At 40.8% G+C, this 22,278-nt stretch overlaps 1 protein-coding gene across 3 annotated transcripts; it reads left to right on the top strand.

The window, feature by feature from the left end:
* Positions 1-8,792: 8,792 nt before the first annotated feature.
* LOC139949778 (solute carrier organic anion transporter family member 5A1-like) lies at positions 8,793-21,889 on the top strand. Of its 3 annotated transcripts, none has more exons than XM_071948316.1 (9): positions 8,793-9,128; positions 14,731-15,487; positions 16,187-16,477; positions 17,360-17,530; positions 18,332-18,545; positions 18,985-19,162; positions 20,111-20,301; positions 21,143-21,207; positions 21,588-21,889. In XM_071948316.1, the coding sequence occupies exons 2-9, from the start codon at positions 14,740-14,742 to the stop codon at positions 21,887-21,889; spliced, it is 2,160 nt and encodes a 719-aa protein (XP_071804417.1). In that variant the 5' UTR covers positions 8,793-9,128; positions 14,731-14,739. The 3 variants fall into 3 exon arrangements, with proteins under 3 accessions (XP_071804417.1, XP_071804415.1, XP_071804416.1); XM_071948314.1 differs by lacking the exon at positions 8,793-9,128 and adding an exon at positions 11,994-12,306; XM_071948315.1 differs by lacking the exon at positions 8,793-9,128 and having other exon boundaries at positions 14,720-15,487.
* Positions 21,890-22,278: the final 389 nt, after the last annotated feature.

The following is a 22,278-nucleotide window of genomic DNA, read 5'->3' as shown; positions in this document are numbered from 1 at the left end:
CTCGCAAGATCACTGCTCTCCCAACATCATTATGAGAACAAGTAATTTCAAATACAGAATATTAAATTTGTATGTTCATCGTGAACTGCGATTTTAATTTTGTTACTGTTAAATGCACAATGAACATTAATCATTAAAATAATGTAATACAATTTGAATACTCAAATTAATTGTGTATATCATAGAGTTCTGTAACAGTTACAAGTCTCTCTTAGCCTCTTAGTTAACAGCTGGTTCATGCATTCAAGGCACATGCTTCTTGATTCTGGAATGAGCCCCTACTACAGTGCTAGTCTTGATTAGCCAAGTTCATTTTGTTAATGTAGGCCTTTTTCGAAACCACGACTTCGGCTTTGAGTTCTACTTCTCTCGTCTGACGCCCTGAGCGCCCTGAGCGCCCTGAGCGCGTACTTAAAGCCTACACTTTGTCAAAACAGTCGCGGGGCCAAGCTATAAGCCTGAGCCGAATCTAAAGCCGGCCAAAACCGTGGTTATCAAAGGGGCCGCATTCGCCGATATCGCAGCACGAATTACTATCTGCATAGTACATACCATACGTGTAATGGTTTACAAGGTGCTGTGGCACAATATGCTGGTGATCAAAACAGGAACGCCGGTGCGAACCCCTTCTCAGCTTCTGATAGTTAATATTGTACTGTGTGCTTTTATGCATTTGCAACAAACTGGACATATACGGCTTCAAGTCCCAACAGAAGGACGAAGCACTTATGGTTAAGTGTCCTGTTTGAGAAGTAAGTGTTACGACGAGGGTTCGAACCCACACTCTGCTGATCAGAAACACCAGAGCTTCAGAGCGACCGTTCTTATTGATACAAATTAAATCAAAAATTGCAGCTATACATCGTTCCTAATTGTGCAGATAAACTTTTATAAATGGTGATAATGAAGAATAGGCCTGTATAGTTTTGCCAGATTTACTGTTGAAGATTCACACAGTTTTAATTGGTACAGATAAACTTATATCAACTATGTTATTTTAATATTCAGTGTTTTCTAAGTGCAGATGATGTTCATACTTTTTACCTCGTACAGATATAGTTTTTCTCAAATGCAGGCAATGTAGAGTTTAAAATTGGTGTAAATAAATGATATATCAACGATATTTGCATAATTGCAGATAAATTTATATCAACGATAATATTTAATTGTTTTATCAAGTGCAGACGATGTATACAGTTTTGAGACCTCAGATTTAGAATTTGAGGTCTCGAAATCAAGCATCTGAAAGCACACAACTTCGTGTGACCAGGGTGTTTTCTCTTTCATTATTATCTCGCAACTTCGACGACCGATTGAGCTCAAATTATCACAGGTTTGTTAAATTATGCATATGTTGGGATACAGCAAGTGGGAAGACGATGGTCTTTGACAATTATCAATAGTGTTCAGTGTCTGTAAAGCCATTGGACACTTTCTGAAAAGAACAACAATTAAAAGTTTTAATTGGGATGATATTATTCTTACGAAAGTGGACCATGTCCCTTTCAGACTTTTGGCGGCATTCTCTTACAAACACGACCACTTTTTGAAGTGAAATGAAACTTGTATTATTTATATACATCTGCGGTTTGTATACAAAAACCAGTAGTATGCTTTGCATTAAAGGGGCACGTTGCCTTGGATTGATCGAGTTGGTCTTTGAAAAGCGTTTGTAACCGTTTGTTATAAAATGCATATGGTTAGAAAGATGTTGTCAAAGTAGAATACGGGTCGATGATTGCTCCTCCATGCTTGTTTTACGTTACGGTGGTTGGAAAAAATGGTGGACTGACCCAAACCGCCACCCTTCCGTTGCTGTACGCCACGGTGCTCTTGAAATCAGGAGGAGATACTTCTATTGTCTGGTGTCGTGTCTTCCCCCTCCAACTCTCCAAGCTTCCTGGAACAGACTCTAGGTCACAAGAATGTCAGAGCTGCGTAGACATTTTTTTTTCCGCTTTGAGTTCCGTCTTCTTTCAATTTCTAACCAGAAGGTAATGTGTAGTACAGGCTGTATCATCATACCATTACGGTTTGCCTTTATAAGGCTTGCATTGGCCCAGTACAGTCTGTATCATGATACCATTATGGTCTGCCTTTGCCAGGCCAGCACTGGCCCAGTACAGTCTGTATCATCATACCATTATGGTCTGTCTTTACAAGGCCGGCACAGCCAAGTACAGGCTGTATCATCATACCATTATGGTCTGCCTTTACCAGGCCAACACTGGTCCAGCACAGTATGTGTCATCATACCATTATGGTCTGCCTTTGCCAGGCCAGCACTGGCCCAGTACAGGCTGTATCCTCATTACATTATGGTCTGTTTTTACCAGGCCAGCACTGGCCCTGTACAGTCTGTATCATCATACCATTATGGTCTGCCTTTACCAGGCCAGCACTGGCCCAGTACAGTCTGTATCATCATACCATTATGGTCTGCCTTTACCAGGCCAGCACTGGCCCTGTACAGTCTGTATCATCATACCATTATGGTCTGCCTTTACCAGGCCAGCACTGGCCCTGTACAGTCTGTATCATCATACCATTATGGTCTGCCTTTGCCAGGCCAGCACTGGCCCAGTACAGTCGGTATCATCATACCATTATGGTCTGTCTTTACCGGGCCAGCACTGGCCCAGTACAGTCTGTATCATCATACCATTATGGTTTGCCTTTACCGGGCCGGCACTGGGCCAGTACAGTCGGTATCATCACACCATTATGGTTTGCCTTTACCCGGCCGGCACTGGGCCAGTACAGTCGGTATCATCATACCATTATGGCTTGCCTTTACCGGGCCGGCACTGGGCCAGTACAGTCGGTATCATCACACCATTATGGTTTGCCTTTACCCGGCCGGCACTGGGCCAGTACAGTCGGTATCATCATACCATTATGGCTTGCCTTTGCCAGGCCGGCACTGGCCCAGTACAGGCTGTATCATCATACCATTATGGTTTGCCTTTACCAGGCCGGCTACACCATCTAAACGTTAAATTGAATTCGTGTGCTTAACTCTTTTGACATGGCAATAAAGCAAAACGAATTCTTTTCAAGCTCTGGCCTTAAGGCTACAATGTTTTTTATTCCTGTACTACAAAATAAATAAATCATCAGCTCATTACCGGCGATCAATTATCTTCACGCTAAATTGGTTCCATCTACCTTTTTGTGACCAGGCAATAATGCAAATTTGTTCAAGCTCGTCAGTTTCGGCTGAAACGCCTTTTTGTGCTATAAATTGTTTTGTTTTTGGAGAATACATTAAACAAAATCAGCGAAGGACCAACCGAGCAATGATGAAAGCATCACCATCTGCACGTTCGAATCTTATTAAGTGTACCTAAAATTAATTATGAAGAAAATAAATATTATGAAAAAACAGCGCATGTAAAAGGCGGCGACAACCAGACAGCCACCTCACTCAGACTCTGATTCAAACCCTGTTACTTCACTGAGAAAAGAACTATCGACTGTTTTTGCGACTGAGGTTAAGACTACAACATCATGTCAGCTTTAATGAATCTTAGTTTTTATTATGCCGGAAGGTAAGTCAAACTCAAATACTTCTTCATTCAAACAACTGTTGTGGGAAGCTTCTCCTTCTCGTGTCCATGCTGCTTAAAGGAACACGTTGCCTTGGATCGGACGAGTTGGTCAAAACAAAAGCGTTTGTAACCGTTTTTTATGAAATGCATATGGTTGGAAAGATGTTTTAAAAGTAGAATACAATGATCCACACAAGTTTGCCTCGAAATTGCGTGGTTTTCCTTCTACTGTGCGAAGTAACATGGTCGGCCATTTATGGGAGTCAAAATGTTGACCCCCATAAATGGCCGACGTGTTAGTCGACGAGGTAAAAGGAAAACCACGCAATTTCGAGGCATCTTTCTACCCATATGCATTTTATAAAAAACGGTTACTAACGTTTTTCAAAGACCAACTCGACCGATCCAAGGCAACGTGTTCCTTTAAATGCTATCCCTCCAGTAGTTGGCACACTGAAGGGCAGTGTCGGTGGCCTCAGCCAGGTCATCAGTAGTAGTTGCTGATGGCAGTAGGGGGCAGGTAAGGAGATGATCCATTGTCTGCCGCTCTCCGCATTCACAGGTTGTGAGAAGCTAATGTTCTAGAAGGTAGTACTTTTTATCAATTATGGCTTTTGTCAACGCATTGCTGTTTTTTAGGGCCTTTTCACCATAAACATTTGGCCATGGGACACCGGGTAGACCCAACCGCATCTCTGGCTGCAGCATTTGCGAACAACCCTAAGAAGTCTTTCTGAGACACGACGCTTCATTTCATGGACAGTTTTTTATAAGAATCAAATGTTTTTGGTGACATTATATGCTGCGAAAGGAATTATTTTCCCATCAACAGTTGCAGTGCTTCTCTCAGAATACCTTTACGATCATTTATTTTGTTTAGTGTTTTACAAATCTAGTGTTAAGCTAAAATTAAAGTTCAATCCAAAACCGAGCTGCTGTGCAGACTTACTCCAGTTGAAGGCAGTTTAGTTGTTTTAGGAGCTCTCTCGCTCTGCTGTCAGGACGATCTATATTCAAGTTCAATATTATGCACAAGTTCACTGTCTGACTTTCAAAATATCCTGGTAAAATTTAGTGGAACCTATTTAAACCAGCTTTAAAAAGACGACTACCTTTCAAAGCCATTGAAACAGTACACCTGAAAATTAAGTATAACTTTAAGGTACTTAGTTCCATTTTAATTCCATGCAGTCTTGTCAAATGTTTCCGTACTCGTAGACGAAAATACCCTTCTCCCTACGATCTCACAGACCTGAAACGTATCACACATTGCCCTAAAATACCTCGTTTATACATACAATTGTTGCGAGTCAGTGTCAACAATATTGACTGAGTGGCGACATTATTTTGGCAAAAAGGGGGGAAACTGTTTTAAAAGTTTGTACCGGCTAAAACTATTTTCTGGCAGACTTCTCCTAATATAATATCTTTGGGGGGGTTTTTCTCCAGATTTATTGTCTGTACTCTGATATTCATCGACGTGGTGCACGTCGCTTGTGGTGAAGGATCTTCCCCAATAACAAGAGAGCACAATATCACCACTAAAACCTCAAAACGCAAGTGGTATCAACCGAGAGAATTTGGTCGTCAACTGCAGTCACGGGATGTGCATCTTCGTGCCTGCAAAATGATAACTGCACGTCGTTTAAGTACTGCGAAGATGACAAGCTCTGTCAGCTCAACTCATTGCAACCCGACAACTACACTGCACTGCAGACACCAAGTCATTGCGTTTACTTTGAGGACAAATCAAACAATGGTAAGCTATCAAAACAAATTAATTAGAAGACCTGATATAATGTTTTAAACATTTATTACAAGGCTGTTAAACGTTTCCAGCACGCAACTAAAGTAAAATAAATGCGCAATAACAATAACGCACATAAGGTTGTAGCCGGGCGGATAAGAGCACCAAACTAAGGCCCTGGTGATTTTTATTCAGCTGAGTGTGGGTCATAGAGCATTGTATAGCTCTATGGTGTGGGTTCGAATCCCGGTCGTGACACTTGTGTCCCTGAGCAAGACACTTACTATAATTGCCTCTCTCCAGCCAGAATGGGTACCTGTAATGGCAGAGATGGTTCTTGTGATTGATTTAAGTTAGTAGAGTTATAGCGTAAATTTGTTGCACAGGCTGTGGGCCTACTCGAGCTGAGATGGTTCGAGGAACTAATTACATGGCCCAGTAACCAGGGGAACCATTGTTGGTAGTGCTTTGAGACGCCCTTCTTTCTTGTTCTTTCTTGAAAAGCACTATATAAAAACTGGTAATTACAATTATACATGAGGGACCTACTGGACTTCATTCGTCGCAGGTTTAAGTTTGATTTTGTTTTAAGACACTGGACACTATTGGTAATTGTTAAAGACCATTCTTCTCACTTTGTATAACTCAACATATGCATAAAATAACAAACCTGTGAACATTTGAGCTCAATCGGTCGTTTAGGTTACGAGACAACAAAGAAAGAAAAACACCCTTGTCACACGAAGGTGTGTGCTTTCAGATGCTTGATTTTGAGACCTCAAATTCTAAATCTGAGGTCTCAAAATCAAATTCATGGAAAATTACCTCTTTCTCGAAAAGTAAATTACTTCAGAGGGAGCCGTTTCTCACAATGTTTTATACTGTCAACCTCTCCCCATTACTCGTTACCAAGAAAGGTTTTATACTAATAACTATTTTGAGTAATTACCAATAGTGTCCACTGCCTTTAAGTGCTAAAAACTTGTTTAATTTCAGCATGGAAGAATCCCCCGCACAAGGTTCCGGGAGCTCTGAAGCACGTGTCGATCGGCGAGGCAGGAGTTTATGGCCTAGGTGTTGCGACCACTGGTCTGTATTATAGGGGATTGTGTGGTTCAACCTGGAAACATGTTCCAGGCACAGAGGTACTCAGACTTACACAATTTGATGTGGGTAAGAACGTGATTATGGGCACCAACGGGGGTGGGGCTATTTGGTATAGTACAGTTTCTGCCAGTCAACCCGATGTAACCTCGTGGAGCAGAACGGGCGGTGGTTTACACCATGTTAGTGTCAGCCAAAAGGGCCATGCATGGGGTTGTATTGCCGGTGTAGTTTACCACCTTAGGGGAGCCAGCCTCGACAACCCTGGTGGATCCGGGTGGCAAGTTGTGTCGGGTGGGGGCTATGTTCAGGTCTCAATTGGTACCGGGGGTCTCTGGGGTGTCACATCTACTAAGAAGAGTTCCTACCGAGTGGGAACTTACGGCGACCCAGACTCGGATACGCATGGATCTGATTGGAAAAACGTAGAGGCCTTTGGCTTTTCACCGAAGTATGTCAGTTCGGGTGACGTCATTTATATGACTGATATTTATGGTGTTATCTACTACCGCATGGGAACGTCGGCTGAAACACCAACTGGCACAGCCTGGCAAAAGATTGGCGGGAATCTAAAACAAATTGAGGCACTTTCGGGCACATTCTGGGGCGTTGTCGTTGATAATACTGTATATACAAACGAAGCTTGAAATTGGTAAATAAATAATATATATTAGAAAACTGGAATCTGTGTTATAACCCAGCCCCCTCAGTGCCTAATTAAGTATAGATTGTGGATACTTTTATTTTGCTCTTAGTGCATGTATCCATTTTCAGAAAATATTGATTTCTAGGCAATCCCATATTATATTCATTTGATATAGGCCCCCTACTTCTTTCAGATTGTCGTGTGTTTGATAATAATGCATTGTTTATGTGCGTGTCATTCATATGAGATTGCATGCATTTTGTAAGACTTCGTTCAAACAGGTCATATAGACCTATATTTTATATTTCGATGCTGTTTGTATCTTTAAAATACAGTGAAGATTATATTCAGTTTGTAAGACCTGCAGTCACCACGGTCTTCGTATAGAACTTTATTATTTTATCAGATGTACCTTTTTTCAGGCAGTGGACACTATTGGTAATTACTCAAAATAATTATAAGCATAAAACTTTACTTGGTGACGAGTAATGGGAATAGTAAAAAACATTGTGAGAAAGAAGTAATTTTCCAACCATCTAAAAGTACACAATTTCGTGTGACAAGGGTGTTTTTTCCTTTCATTATAATCTCCCAACTCCGACGACCGATTGAGCTCAAATTTTCACAGGCTTGTTATTTTATGCATATGTTGAGATACACTAAGTTAAGGACTGGTCTTTGACAATATTACCAATAGTGTCCAGTGTCTTTAATAAATGCATATTAATTTTATATGCGTGTCATTCAAGTTCCTGAAAGATTGCATATTATTTTGTAAGACTTCACTCAGACTGGTATTTTAGACCTACATTTATCTTCTTTTAGACCGTTGTGTTGGGTTAAATGCAAATATGTGTGTCTTTCAAGTTAATTGAAGATTATATTCATTTTGTAAGACTCTCATTCACACTGGGTTTTGTATAAACCTACTGATGTACTTTTTGGTGGTCTTTAATAAATGCATATTTTGTGTGCGTTTTCTTCAAGTTCATGATTGTGATATCGCATATATTTTGTAAGACTATAGTCACACTGGTCTTTCAGACATTATTATCTGATATAATTTTGTAATTTTGGCGTCCGAATTACCGCTAATGAGAAAAAATCGTTGTCTAAAATATGAAAATAACTGTTCACCAAAGCCATCGTTAATGTTATGCAACAAACGTTTTGTAATAAAATGTTTATGCATTAGTCACATTGTAAGCGTGCGTGCGCAAAATCATCAGCCTGAACATTATTATTACGCGTTTCAGGTCAAGCTTAAAATGTAGCCTTTCGTCATAAGACCTTCGTAGTTTGGAGAGCTTCGTAGAGCCACAATCCAAAGCGACTGGAACCGGAGACTACGCAAGGGCAAAGGTGGCTTCACCATTCGGTGCGTGGTTTCCCCTTCCAGCCTTGACACAAGGCTATCTGAATGTAAACAGCTGGCGCTATCTGACAGCAGAAACCAGGTTTAGTTCGGTGGCTTTCAGAGAACGTCGAAAATAGAAACTTGTTTAGCCGCACATTATGTCTTAACAAATTGATGCGACATCACAAGAGGAATGCAGTGTTACGACTATCTCTGTCCTTACTCTTTGGACCACTACTGCGCAAAGGAAAATCACTGTCAAGAAGATTATTGAGCGTTCCGCAATTTTGTTAATGTCATTTCAGGGCCACCGTATATGTTGAATGTCACACGCGTAAGTGTCATTGGATTGATAGTGCATGTACAGCTGGGATGGTACCACACGAAGTCTAGTGAACTTTGCACGCGAGAGAAGATGCTTGTTTAATTAAGTCAACTAAACAAAATGCCAAGTCAAAACCTACCAGCTATGTGTTAAATGTTTCATGTAGTTACTAGTTAGAATAGGGAGCACAACTTTAGGTTAGTTTTGTTTCCAATTAGCGATTTCGAACTGCGCACAGTGGGTCACAACACACTGACGGACATTGGCAGACAGATGACATTACCGACTCAAGGCTGTGAGATCTGTACGGGCCGGTGGACGATTTCTTCCCGGGACAGCGTCTCGCGACCGTCTCGGTGCGAGACATCGGTGTATGATCGATCGTCCCTGGAAGAGTGGTATGTATGAAATGTAGCTTGGTGCGGTCATGTTTACGTCTGTTTTAAAGCAATGTGTTGCGCTAATGGTGGCAAATTTAAAGGGACTTCAAACATTGACGTAAATGTTTGCGATTGGGGCACAAATTATATTTACGTAAATACAGTACCATGGCCCCGGAGCCATTTATGTTGGACCACTGACCATGTTACTATGTGTCCTTGCCTAATGCTCTGTTAATTATTCTCGGTGTACATAAACAATATGAGTCCTTGTAGTTAATTAGTTCATCGTCGGAAAATATTGTATTTATTGTGGCTAAATTTGTGCAGACCTTATTTATTTATTTTTATATTTTTTTTTATCGGGATTCAAAATATTTAAACACAGTGTTTCAAACTCTTCTGGATTGTAACTGTATAATCAGAAAGTATTTAGAAAGATAGAACAATTAAATAGTTTTTATTCGATAGCTATACATATCAATGTGCTTCACCATGTCCCTATCGACGGCACTGTATTTGAATTGTAAAGGTCTCAACCAAAGCCTGTGTACCGCAACATTATTACCGTGACCCTTTTCTAAAACGCCCATGGCAGCAATTTATGTTTCTGTCCGATGTCAAAGACCAGTGTCCCCAACACAAAACAAAGTGGGTCATCGAAGTTGCAAGAAAATAGCGAGGAAAAAAAATAATTTCCAAATGAAGCTACAATCAACCACACACTAAAAAAAACAAATTTTACACTTTCAGTTTGCATAGTTAGTAGCCAAAGGGCAAGTTTAGTAGTGGTGTTTATTATCACCTTTCCATGCTGTTACTTGACAGTGTACACCGGGTTAAGTAGAGGGTAAGCCTAAACCAGTCGGGTAGACCCACATTTTTTTTCTAACACTTAACTTTTCTAAAGTCGCGCAGCCCGTGGGTATACAGCGCATACAGTTGTCAACAATTTCACAGGTGGCATTCAATCACCCAAATAATGGATTTCAATGTCAAGGGTTAAATGTCTTTGGGGAAAACTCGAAATCACTTTGCTCCGAGGAGTATAGCCCTACTGGTGTAAGGGAATTGCGCAAACTTATTTTGTTGGTGGGACACACATGGTTCTTCATTTTAACATAAAATTATAGCATATAAGCCTACCCAGAAGTCGTTGATTCGAATCTCACCCAAGTAAAGTCTGACAGGGCAAACTAAGATAGTACCCCAGCATCCCTTACAAGAAACTATGTATTTACAGGTGGTGGGCACTGGTCTGTCTTTCGGCATTTTAGTTTACCATAGTTTTTTGAACAAAAGTATCACTGCAAACAGAACTTAAACTATAATGTCCAGCGGAACACGAACTTAAACGTATAACCTCTTTACGTAAATTCTTTTCATACCATAACTTACGAGAAGCGGTGAGAATTGTGATTGGACTACTAAAATCGCGCTGTGCTTAATTATTTGCGCCTGTGCTATCTTGCGCAGAATGGTAGTAAGGGCTATTTCAAAGATTGCGCCTAAAATGTGTATTGACTCTCCCGCCGTGCTAAGAAGATGCAAACACTGTACCGATAGGCCTACTGTATCACCCAAAATGATAAACGATGCATGCTACCAGAAAATTATGACACTGATATATATGATTGTACAGGTAATGATATTAAATTTGGTAAATAAAATATTATGTAATACAAAACGGACTATTATGCATAAGTATACGCCACATGCAGAGTCTGGCGGTCGAAAGTGCAAGCTTACTAACACTTTATCAATTCGGACCAATCATAACACAGATGAGCATATACGTCATTTCACGTTTATCCAATTAAATCATTGGGTATATAAGACCAGTGTCTGTATTTATCCTTGCAAATAAAGACAAAGACCAATGTCTGGGCGTGTCAATGTGCAACCGAGTGATTGAGGGGCAAACACGAACAACAAGTCGTCATTAAAGACTTGGGACTTTTAAATTTTAAAAAAAGTTCCCTTCAAAACAAACAAAATGACTCAAACCCGCTGTTGCTATCTTCCGGGGCTTATTCGTACCCTTTGTTTAGTTTGTGTACACTTAGTGACTGAAGTCCTACGCATTATTTTCTGCTGAGCAGACAGTCGTTTAAGGCAGTGGATACTATTGGTATTACTCGAAATAATTATCAGCATAAAGCCTCATTTGGTAACGAGTAATGGGGAGCTGTTGATAGTATAAAACATTGTGAGAAACGGCTCCCTCTGAAGTGACGTAGTTTTCGAGAAAGAATTTTTTTCCACGAATTTGATTTCGAGAGCTCAAGTTTAGAACTTGACCTCTCGAAATCAAGCATCTGAAAGCACACAACTTCGTGTGACAATGGTGTGTTTTTCTTTCATATGTATCTCGCAATTCCGACGACCAATTGAACTCAAATTTTCACAGGTTTCTTATTTTATGCATATGTTGAGATGCACCAAGTGAGAAGACAGGTCTTTGACAATTACCAATAGTGTCCAGTGTCTTTAAGCACCCGTTTCTGCTCAAGAAGCTGTATGAAATTAGACCCTCGGTCCCAAATACATAGAAAGCTGCTTAATCAGAAAAAAACATGTAAAAATTTCCTGCTTAGCACAATTATTGAGCAGGATACCGCTCACAATTGGTGCACGTGACATGGTAGTTTTGCTAGTATTAGTCTGGTAAGCATAATTGTGTTGTGCTTCTCTAGTTTGTTGTGCTCAGGCAGCTAGCTCTATGAAATGAGACCCTGGTTTTAACATCTGGAACGACGATTGTAAACACCAACGTTTATTACAGGTCATGTTTACACACATCCAGTGAGGACTTTGCCGCCGTGACACTGGCGGGGTTACGCCTGGGGCTCAGTCAAGTGTACACGAACAGCGTTAGACGCTAACAATACAGATTGTATTCTAAATAGGGCAACGGTATATAAAGCTGTCTGCAGGTCGACTCGGGCCCCACTGCAAGTTCACTTTGTTGTTCGCCACAGTGAACACGGTGAAACGGTGAATTTAGGATTAATTTGAAGTAAGATTTCAACATCTACTTTGAAACAATACCTGTTGGGATTGTGTGGAAGAGGAAATTGGCTCACTACGAGTGACGAGCATCTTTTGGCATCCAGTCTTTTTGGAGGAAGTTGTGGTTTACTGAGAGTGGTCTGGACGGTTCGCACGGTGAACTTCTTCTTGTCAGACCTCTCTGGTAAATATTCTCTGTACATTTTTAATTTGATAAGAAAACATGTGTGTATTCAACCACCCTACTGTTGTTGTAAATCCGTTATAGTTGTATTTAATTGTATGCAGTGCCTGGTTTCACTCCCAACATCTGTTGGACTGTTAAAGGCAATGGACACTAATTACTCAAAATAACCATTAGCATAAACACTTATACTTGGTAACTAGCAATGGAGAGCTGTTGATAGTGTTAGGCATTGGGAGAAACGGCTTTCTTTGAAGTAACGTATAGTTTTCGAGAAATCAGTAAGTTCCCACTAAACTATTTGAAATTGACTTCGATACCCCAGAATTAGATTTTTAGGTCCCGAAATCAAGCATCTAAAGGCACACAACTTCGTGTGACAAGGTTGTTTTTTCCCATAATTATCTCGCAACTTCGACGACCAATTGAGTTAAAATTTTTACAGGTTTGTTATTTTGTGCATAGGTTGAGATACGAGAAGACTGGTCTTTGACATTTACCAAAGGTGTTCAATGTCTTTAACACTTGTTGTGTGACTGGTTTGCAGTGATTCCCATTCCTTTCCATTATGTTTTTCCCTAAAACCATGTCGTGATATAGTTGTCACATCTATGTTGTTGTTGTTTTTTTGTTTTTTGTTTTTTTTTACGATGCTTTTTGAACTCTCTGTAGTTTCATTGCATTTGACTATTGCTTTGTTTGACTGCCGAGTATGATTACGGATTTCGACAATTTTTAACAAAATGAAATTATTTGTTTTTAATATTATACCCTTGTTTCGTATGTTGGAGCAGAACATTATGCACGATAATGTCCATGATATGTAACATTCTCAATTGTGTATGTTAAATCTTGTCATAAACCCCTAACTAAAATGAATTGGTTATTTAGTTTCCACATCACTATTACCAAACGGGAATTTCTATAAAATTATGTTATAAACCAAAGTAATCTGCATAATGTAATTACCGCATTCTTTCACAAAACCGTTTATAGGACATACGCGTTCTTTATCTTATCACGTAAAAGACAAGAATGGTTTTGTGGTCGTTTAGTTTTTATTATCACCAAAAGTAATTAATACACTACAGAAACACAAATGAAACACTAATGGACAAGATGATATCTACTGGGGTTGTGTGTGAGTCATTCTACCTTTGGACTCTGGTAATGTTTACCCGTACAGGTAGGATTCCATGGTTTACCGTGGTGACTGTGCGTCACAATAAGGCATACAATCACAGGTCATAGAAAGAAATGTTGCAATAAAGGTTTTAACCTTTATTGCGCTTTGCCGTCACTCAAAGGGTACTTCGAGGTTACTGGCTTACACTTTGGGCTTAGTCTTGTTGAAGCCCAATACGTTCTTATTTATTATACCATCGCATTTTTGTAAAAAAAAAAGGGGGGCCTTTAAAAGTCAAGTCCATTTTCGAAATCGTGTTTCAGCTTGGGTTTAGGCTTCAGGCTTTATCTGCAAGTTAGTTTAAAGCTCCGTACAGAAAGCGCACATTTCCAACATAAATTTCAGAGGCTGAGCCTGAATCCAGACCAAACGCCGTGGTTTCGAAATGGGCTAAAGTCAACAGACGCTTCCCCAGGTTGTGCCATAAACTTGGATGTGATCCTTGGCTACATGGCAGTTAACGGTTGCATGGTTTGTGACTGGTAACGAGATCAAAGATATTGACAAAATGAGGGGAACTGCCAACATCGGGCATAATAGCTCAGTAGGTAGAGTGCTGGCACGCTACTCCGAAGGTCGTTGATTCAAATCCCGCTCCAGTAAAATGTGTCTTTGTTCAAACCCAAATCTAATAATAATAATAATAATAATAATAATAATAATAATAATAATAATAATAATAATAATAATAAGACTTGTAATGCGCACATATCCACCCTGCTGGGTAGATGCATTCTATGAAGTCGACCCAAGTGGTATTTTATACTCGGGACCGTCTATCGTAAGGTGTCAAGTTGTACCCCTCATACATTCGTACTTTTCATCTGTTAATCAATTCAAACGTAAACGCAGGTCACACATTATATTTCCATCTTTGAGATTCCTTTAAAATGCAGTATCCCTAGACTTGGTTCAAGTCCCGTTCTTATGTGAGAGGTCTCTAGGCATATCGTGCCAACTAGCAAACAAGCCGCATATCCCAAGTGCAAACTCGCCGTCAAAATGTGGAACGGGTTGGGGAATGCAGAGCATCACAAAACATTAGTTCAAATCTACAGTTTCCCTAGCTCTCTTGTTCTCCGCGCATTGCAATCATTTGGAAATGTATCTTCGGCTTGAGGAGAGACGAGTCTTATCTTCGGCTTAATGCAGTTGTTTTTTTGCAAGGGGGACAAGAATATTTAAAAATGTTCATGCCTTCTTTCTTTCTTTCTTTCCCTGTCTCCGAAAATTGACAGAGGTTCACAATGACAGAATTTGCATCACCACCACGCTCCCCATATCTGCAGCTCGAGTTCACAGCAGAAGAGGACATCGCACTGTCGAGTGATGCCGAGCAGAAGTCCGACGGCCCCGACCAGCGGAGGGTCTCAGAGTCGAACTCAACGCCGAGCAGGGGCGAGTCACGACGGGGAGCAGGCCGCGAGGTAGACGCCCGCCCTCTCGTCTCTTCGGTCTCCACACGGACTTTCTTCATCGCACTCGTCCTCTTGATGTTCGTCACGAGTTTTGCATGCCGTGGTGTGGTCCACGGTATCCTGAGGATCTTGCAAGAGGACGTTGATTTAAGCGGTGGGGAGACTATCACTCTAGCTTTGTCCTTCGACTTCGGTTTCGTCATCTTTGTTGTCGTCATGGCACTGCAGGACCGGAAGATACACCGCCCGAAGAGCATCGGCTTCGGCGGGTTCCTAATCGGTGTGGGACTCCTGGTAGTATGTATTCCGTATGTTATAATCCGGTCGGAACTTAAACACGGACCGTGGTACGTTGGGAAATACGACCTGTGTGATGGAGAGACGGCATCCCACCAGTCGGGGAACTCGTCAACGCCTGGTGGTGGTGATGGCCCCGCACCCAAGGCGAACTGGAATAGTATAGCTTGGATGGTGATCGGTTTGATGCTAGCTGGTACCGGAGCAGTCCCACAGTTCCCGCTCGGTCTTACTTACCTTGAAGATAGATTAAAGGGATTCGGAACGCCGTTTTATGTAGGTAAGAATCTTAAAGGTCGTTGACACAATGCGGGGATTCGGAATATAAGGCGCCATTATGAGTTTGCCCTTAAATGATGTTTTCAAAGAAGTTTTGGATACAGTATATTGATATTATTGAATATTATAGAACTTGATATTTCGCCAGGAATATACCAGACTCACTTAAAAACTGACGGACAGACGTTGTTAAGTGTCTTTGCACAGACCTTGTCAGGCGTAGAAAGGAATCCCCATCTGACGTCACACTTTGATGCTCGTGAACTACGCTATAGTGCCCTCTAGCCTAGATCAATCCATGTCCGTTATCACATTTTACCCACATGTGCGGCACCTAAATGTAGCCCGAGCCCTAAATGTAGCCTGACCCAAATGTAGCCCCAAACATGTACCTAAATGTAGCCCGGACCTAAATGTAGCACATCCGCATTCAGAATCTTACATGAAACAGAACATTAACATGCACGTACGTGTAGGCTACTGTACATATTACCATTAAGAAAAGACCACTTGATAAAATACATAGTGCACACTACAATGTTGGCATGCAGACTCAAGCAAGCTTTCTACATCTGTGTGTTGATTGGCCCGAGGTGATGAGTGGCAGCTGCACCCACATCACCTTAGAACCATGGAAAGCTTTAGGTCACTGCACATTTTGTCCAATGAAATCATTGAATCCAATGAAATCCTCTTTCAGCAATTCTCTTGTGCTCTTACCTACTCGGCATTTGGTTTGGTGACCTCATCAGTTTCTTCATGTGGCACCACGTGGGCAACGCAGACAATACCACCGTCGCCCTCTGGTGGTTGGGGTTCTTCTGCTCGGCGTTGGTGGCGCTCGTCCTGGGCGTCTTTATATTCATGGCAAAAGATCGATACAAGCGGCTGGTGAGTGAGACTAGGGGCCTCATTCCAGGAGGGGCGAACCGAACTGAGAATGGTGCACAGTACAGACGTCTTGTTAGTGCAGAGGAGACCCCACATAGAGGTAAATACATCCATCGACAACAAAAGGAGTTATACTTTTAGAAAGCATCATTGGTTGATAATACGGCCATCCACTTTGTCTTACAAGGCAAAGTGTACCTTGGGGTTTTGTATTCGTTCGATTGTTATCCTATGAATATAGATAATGTACAGTCAAACTAAGAAGTTTGATTTCAAAAGATGGTCGCGTTTTTAAGATATCGCCGACAATCCGGGGCATGTCCACGCCGGGAGAATAGTATACAAATATTGACTGCTTCGAGTGCTATGGTTAAAACTATGACTCCCGAGGTGATCCCCGGTGCGTTCTATTGCATGGCAAACCGACGCACTATCACACGGCCGTCGTCTAGCAAAACTAAGACATGTCATGTGACGCGCCCTAAACCAATGAGCAGGCAGAATACTTGCAAGGGGTGTTATAATCCTTATTATTATACACAATATGAGGAGCGTTAATGACAGTAACGCTTCTCAGATTCAAATTTTTGGGCATAACCACATTTAATTCAAAGTAAAATGTTTCTAAAATGCTATATACTATCGAAAGCTGATGTGGCCTTCTAATTAACAGGTTTTATTGCCTTTGATTTTAAGAGTGATTAGTAAATGAGAAATTTATACCTTCCGTTTTAAAGGGTCTATGTAACTTTTGTAGGACAAAGAAAGCTGATGTGGACTTCTAATTAACAGTTTTTGTTTCCATTAATTTTAAAAGTGATTAGTAAACGAGAAATGTATACCTTCCCTTTTAAAGGAAATGAAGATTACAAATCTGTGCTTACGCTCTTAAAACATCCGGTCAGAATTGCCGATAAAGACAAGGGATCTGTTTAACACATGGCTCACAAAGTGTGTTTTTTTTTTGTGTTTTTTTATCAAGATGGCAAGGTGACACCAAGATGGCGACGTATTCTGACCAACAGTCAGCTGCTTTGCTACGGGCTCGGTGGCAGCTGTGAGGTGGCTCTGATGACTGGTTTCCTTATATTCCTACCGAGATACATCGGAACAGTTACTGCTGCTGGACGGGGACCAGCCAAGTTTTATATCGGTACGTACTTTGGGTATAACAATAGTTTGTTTTAAAGATGTTATGTCAGATTTTTGGCCCCAAACATTAAAAATAGTTTTTTTTGAGTGAATGGTATACTTTCAAATAGTATCACCCGCTCTAACGAAAAAAAGTTTAACTTTTACTTTTAATGGTCAGGAACCATGACAAAAATTTAAAACGTTTCTTATAAAACACATAAGAATTATTCACGTGATATGATGTCGGGATCCCGACAAAAACTAATTTTGAGCACTTTATTTCACTGCTACTAATAATTGGCGGACTTTTTCGCGCAATGGCTCAAATGAAAGCTTGTAACTTTCTCGGCCCCCACCAAAATACCTATTGAATTTTAAATAAACAAATTTGGGTCAAATCGGCCAAAAATCTGACATAGCATCTTTAAAACAGCGCATTGTACATTAATGTATGGGCCAATAACACTCCTCTATAGGCTTTCTCATCTCCCTGTGGGAGTATACAACCCTGAGCTGCCGTGGCGCGCATATGGCTTTTTCAGCACGGCTGAAGCCGAACTTCACTTTCAGAGTGGATATGACTTGTATGTCTCAATAGCATTTTTATGCTCATGCTCCGTTTACGCAATGATTGGGCTGTGGTAACATTCGACGTTTCAACATGCATGATCTGGTAGCCTTCAGCAGCACGTGAGAATCTTGTCTGGCTTGCCGATTGACAAGTAAAAACGCTTACTCAATCAAATAGTTGGATTTCCCAGATCAGTCTTGTGAACAAAAAGTATTTGAAAAAGTTGTTTTATGTTCTGTTATTTGGCAGGCACGGCGGTAATCACCAGTCTCTGCTTTGGTATCCTGACGTCAGCAGGGTTAACCCTAAGCCGAAAAATAAAGATGAAAGGGCTCAGTCTCATGGCGCTAATTGGATGCGTGGTGGCGCTGTTGTTTATGTGGCTTCTTCCAATATTTCAATGTTCGGATGCACCAATCGCTGGGGACATAGTGAAAGACGGTCGACACTCACCATCGGAAGGGTAAGTTGGTTGTTTCACTCTGAGACCATGGAGGTAGACCTCCAAAAAAATGGGTGACACGGTTGCCACCCCCATTGGTTACAGATTGCATTGCTGGCGGAATGGCCTCGGCACTGCTCTATATATGTTGTCTCTCGATTCATGACATTTCACAACAACATTTATTACTTAGAGCTTGTCGATTCACGACTTAGAGATATTGTCGTCACTTTACGGTTTAGGGGCACAATTCTTGAATATTTACGTAAATATGTCGATCTCGATGCAAAAAAAATACTTTTGAAACTTCCTTAAAATATTTTGTGAGGGTCTAAAAGATATTTCGTTTTAACTATTATTAAACACTACATAGTTTTTGTTTCATTTTGGAAATTTCAAGCAAATGAAATGTTCACGACAAGGTTTTTTTCATTCGCCATTTTGTGTTTTCTAATCACAGCACTTTCAATGGTTTCTGGACCAATTTGAATGCCACATGTAACGTGGACTGTATCTGCCCAAAGACATTTAAATCCGTGTGTGGATCCAATGGCCAGACATATCTCTCGCCGTGTCTTGCCGGATGCCACATGGAACAGCCGTGGGATAAGATCGACTCGCAAGGATTGAAACTCACGGTAAAGTAGTTTTGAGATTGGACATTGGACATTCACATGGGTCTGTAAAGCGAATATCTAATGTCCAATATTGATGTCCAATATCCCAGTCAATGTACAATTTAGAAATTCACTGTACAAACCTAAGGGGGAAACCCAATGTCGAAAAAGCAACATCGATATTCACTGAACAAATCTATGTGAGTATCCAATATCGATGTGCAAGGTGGACACTCACTGTACAAACCTACGTCAATGTCCAACGTCCAATATAAAACAAAGCATTGACATTTACTGTACAGAACATTTCCGATGTCCAATATTAAATATCAAACTAAGTTTACTTTCATGGTAAAAGAGAAAGTGTTACAAATCATTCAACGGAAAGAAGTTGATATTAAACTTGAAAACTTTAAAACGCAGTTGGCCACTTACAGCTTCAGTATTAAACGTGAAGAAGGGTCTGTGAAAACTTACTTTCATTGAGAATTTAAAGGAATTATAGACAGATCCATGGCGAGTTTGTTAAGATTAATTAGTTCAAGAGTGTCAACGTTGAACCAGTGTTAGTAAAGATGAATAGATAGTGACGTTTACCCAATGATTGACGAGTGGTTAACATTTACCTGTTTAGGGAAGATGAATTTAAAAGGTATCGCTAGACGCAGTAGGGGCCTATGCCGTTTTGATTTTGTACTTTTTGCACACACTGTTCGATGGCACACATTCAGCCGTAAACCACCACGTATTGTGTCAGGGCTGTATGCTTCGTTTCTGAAAGGGCAAGGGCACCAAGGCATTTTCTCCTTTGTAAAGGGCACCCTGCGAGGAATTTATACTGAATCATTTGAAGGGCACCAAGGCAATAACCCTCGGGCACGGAGGCTTTCACCTTCTTTGCCTCCGTGAAGTTTAAAGGCCTGCTATGTCTGAGTTTAAAATTAATTTTCTTTGTGTATTCTCTTTAAGAATTTCAGCGAGTGTTCTTGTATCCCGGGCCAAGACGGTAACGGTACCAATGAAAGCCTCGGCCAGGGCTATGCGTTGTCTGGACCGTGCCCAAGTGCCTGCAGTAACACGTGGCTATTCTTCGCTGTTGTCTTTATCGTGTTCTTTCTGACGGGATTTCAATTTGGACCCATGATTTTAATATCAATGAGGTGAGTTTTGTCAAAGACCAGTATCCTCACTTGGTGTATCCCAACATACGCATACATTTAAAAAGAAACGGTGAAAGTTTGAGCTCAATTGGCCATCGAATTCGTAAGAGAATAGTGAAAGGAAAAATACCCTTGTTGCATGTGTGCTTTCAGATGCATAATAAAAGGCTTCAGCTGGGGTTTTCCTTTCACGTCTAAAACTTCAATGTCCTTATTGTATTTTTGTTTTACCAAAAGTTTGTGTGATGTTTCCATTATGATGCTTTGCCGACTGTAAAATTTCAGGTCCAAATTAACATTCAGGTTGGCCCTATCAATGTATACTTAGGTTGCAGTAATATCCACTGTATGCTATAGATGGGAACAGTGGCAGATTCTGTTAAAGGGTGTGTGTACTTTTTGTAGGACAAAAAACACAATGTCCACAGATTTACACTTAACTTAAACAGTTTGAAGATAATGATGATAGAAAGCTTCCCTGAAAATATTACGTGCTGAGGTGCTGTAGTTTTTGGGTAATGAGTAAAACAATGTCATGAAAATAATTTTCGTCTCATGAGACCAAAATTATTTTAAGCATTAATTTTACAAACGTATTTTCATGACATTGTTTTACTCATTTCTCAAAAACTACAGCACCTCAGTAAGTAATATTTGAAGGGGAGCTTTCCACTATCATTATCTTCAAACCCTGTAAGTTTAATGTAAATCTATGGACATTTTGAAAAAGTACCCAAATCCTTTTAGTGGGGTTTACACACCCCTATCAGCCTAATAAAAGCTCGCCTTGTCATCGTAACCATGCACAATGTAAAACTAAGTTTGTTTTCCTTATCTCAAGGTGTGTTGTCCGAGCTGACAGAGTAGCGGCACTCAGCTTCCACGTTTCTGTATGGCATTTACTTGGTAAGTATATAATGCTATTATTTATTTGGTGTGGGCGTGTTGGTGACCCTGACTTAAAACCAGTTCAGTGTTAGGCGGAAACTGGTTGTTTATCAGAAACATTTTGTGACGTAGTACAACCCCTTGGATGTTCTCCAAAATGTACGATCTTTTTTTTCACGAAACGTAACAAAAGTATTCTAGTTCCAAACATAATTATTGTCTAATAAAACAGTAGCAATTTAGTCCCCAAACAATACGGGACGCTTTGCATTTCTTTTTTGTAAACAAATTAAAAAGGCCAATTTGTAAATCTGTAAACATTTAAAACTTCAAATCTTGCAAGTTTATACTTTGTAAAAATATCCTAATAATGTAAAAGTTGTTTACTTTTATTGCAGGTTATGTACCAGCGATAGCCTACTTCAGCGCCATCCTAAACCAATCGTGTGTCCTCTGGAGTTCACCCGATGCCCAGTACTACCACGAGTGCGCCCTCTACGATTCGTTCAAACACCAAGTGTACTTCCTCTCGACAGTCTTGGTCCTCAAGGTTCTATCTGTGGTCCTCCACGCCGCAGCGTTTATATCTATCAGGAGAGACAGATGCGTGGCAGGTATGGACTGGGCGGACTATGACGCCATTGAAATGGAGTCTGCAGATAGTGTTAGATCACCAAGTAGGACTCCAGCCCATCTCTAGCCAATCCTTATAAGCGTTTCATATGTTGCATGGCAAATAAATCTCTTGACTTAATGTTTAATGATTCAGTACTCGTCGGCTGTTTTCGGGCGGTGTGTTCTTGGCCCGAGTGTGCGGTTTGTATATGCCCGAACGATGAGGACAGGACCCGAGAACAATACACTCGGCACAAGGTCACACACCACATTTCAGCTGGGATCAGTCCAACTTCGTCCCCAAGTTGTGTCAAGCAGTACGAAGGTGACCGCTCTCTCTTTGTAAACATGGTTGGACACAGATAAACCATGGGGACGAGGCTGGACCAGTCGAGAACATCACTGTACAAAATGGCGCTACATCATCATTGTTCGGGTGGAAGATACAAACAGCGATCCTCGTGCTCTTGAAGA

This window comes from Asterias amurensis, chromosome 17, assembly GCF_032118995.1.
Source record: "Asterias amurensis chromosome 17, ASM3211899v1".
Taxonomy (NCBI): Eukaryota; Metazoa; Echinodermata; class Asteroidea; order Forcipulatida; family Asteriidae; genus Asterias; species Asterias amurensis.
Note: the sequence above shows the minus strand (reverse complement) of the source record. Positions and strands in the feature narration are given on the sequence as shown.

Excerpts from the sequence above, each read along its gene's own strand:
- LOC139949778 (XM_071948316.1), top strand. The coding sequence starts at position 14,740 with ATGACAGAATTTGCATCACCACCACGCTCCCCATATCTGCAGCTCGAG. Across the intron at positions 19,163-20,110 it reads CGCAAGGATTGAAACTCACG|AATTTCAGCGAGTGTTCTTG; the intron begins GTAAAGTAGTTT and ends ATTCTCTTTAAG. Across the intron at positions 21,208-21,587 it reads TTCTGTATGGCATTTACTTG|GTTATGTACCAGCGATAGCC; the intron begins GTAAGTATATAA and ends CTTTTATTGCAG.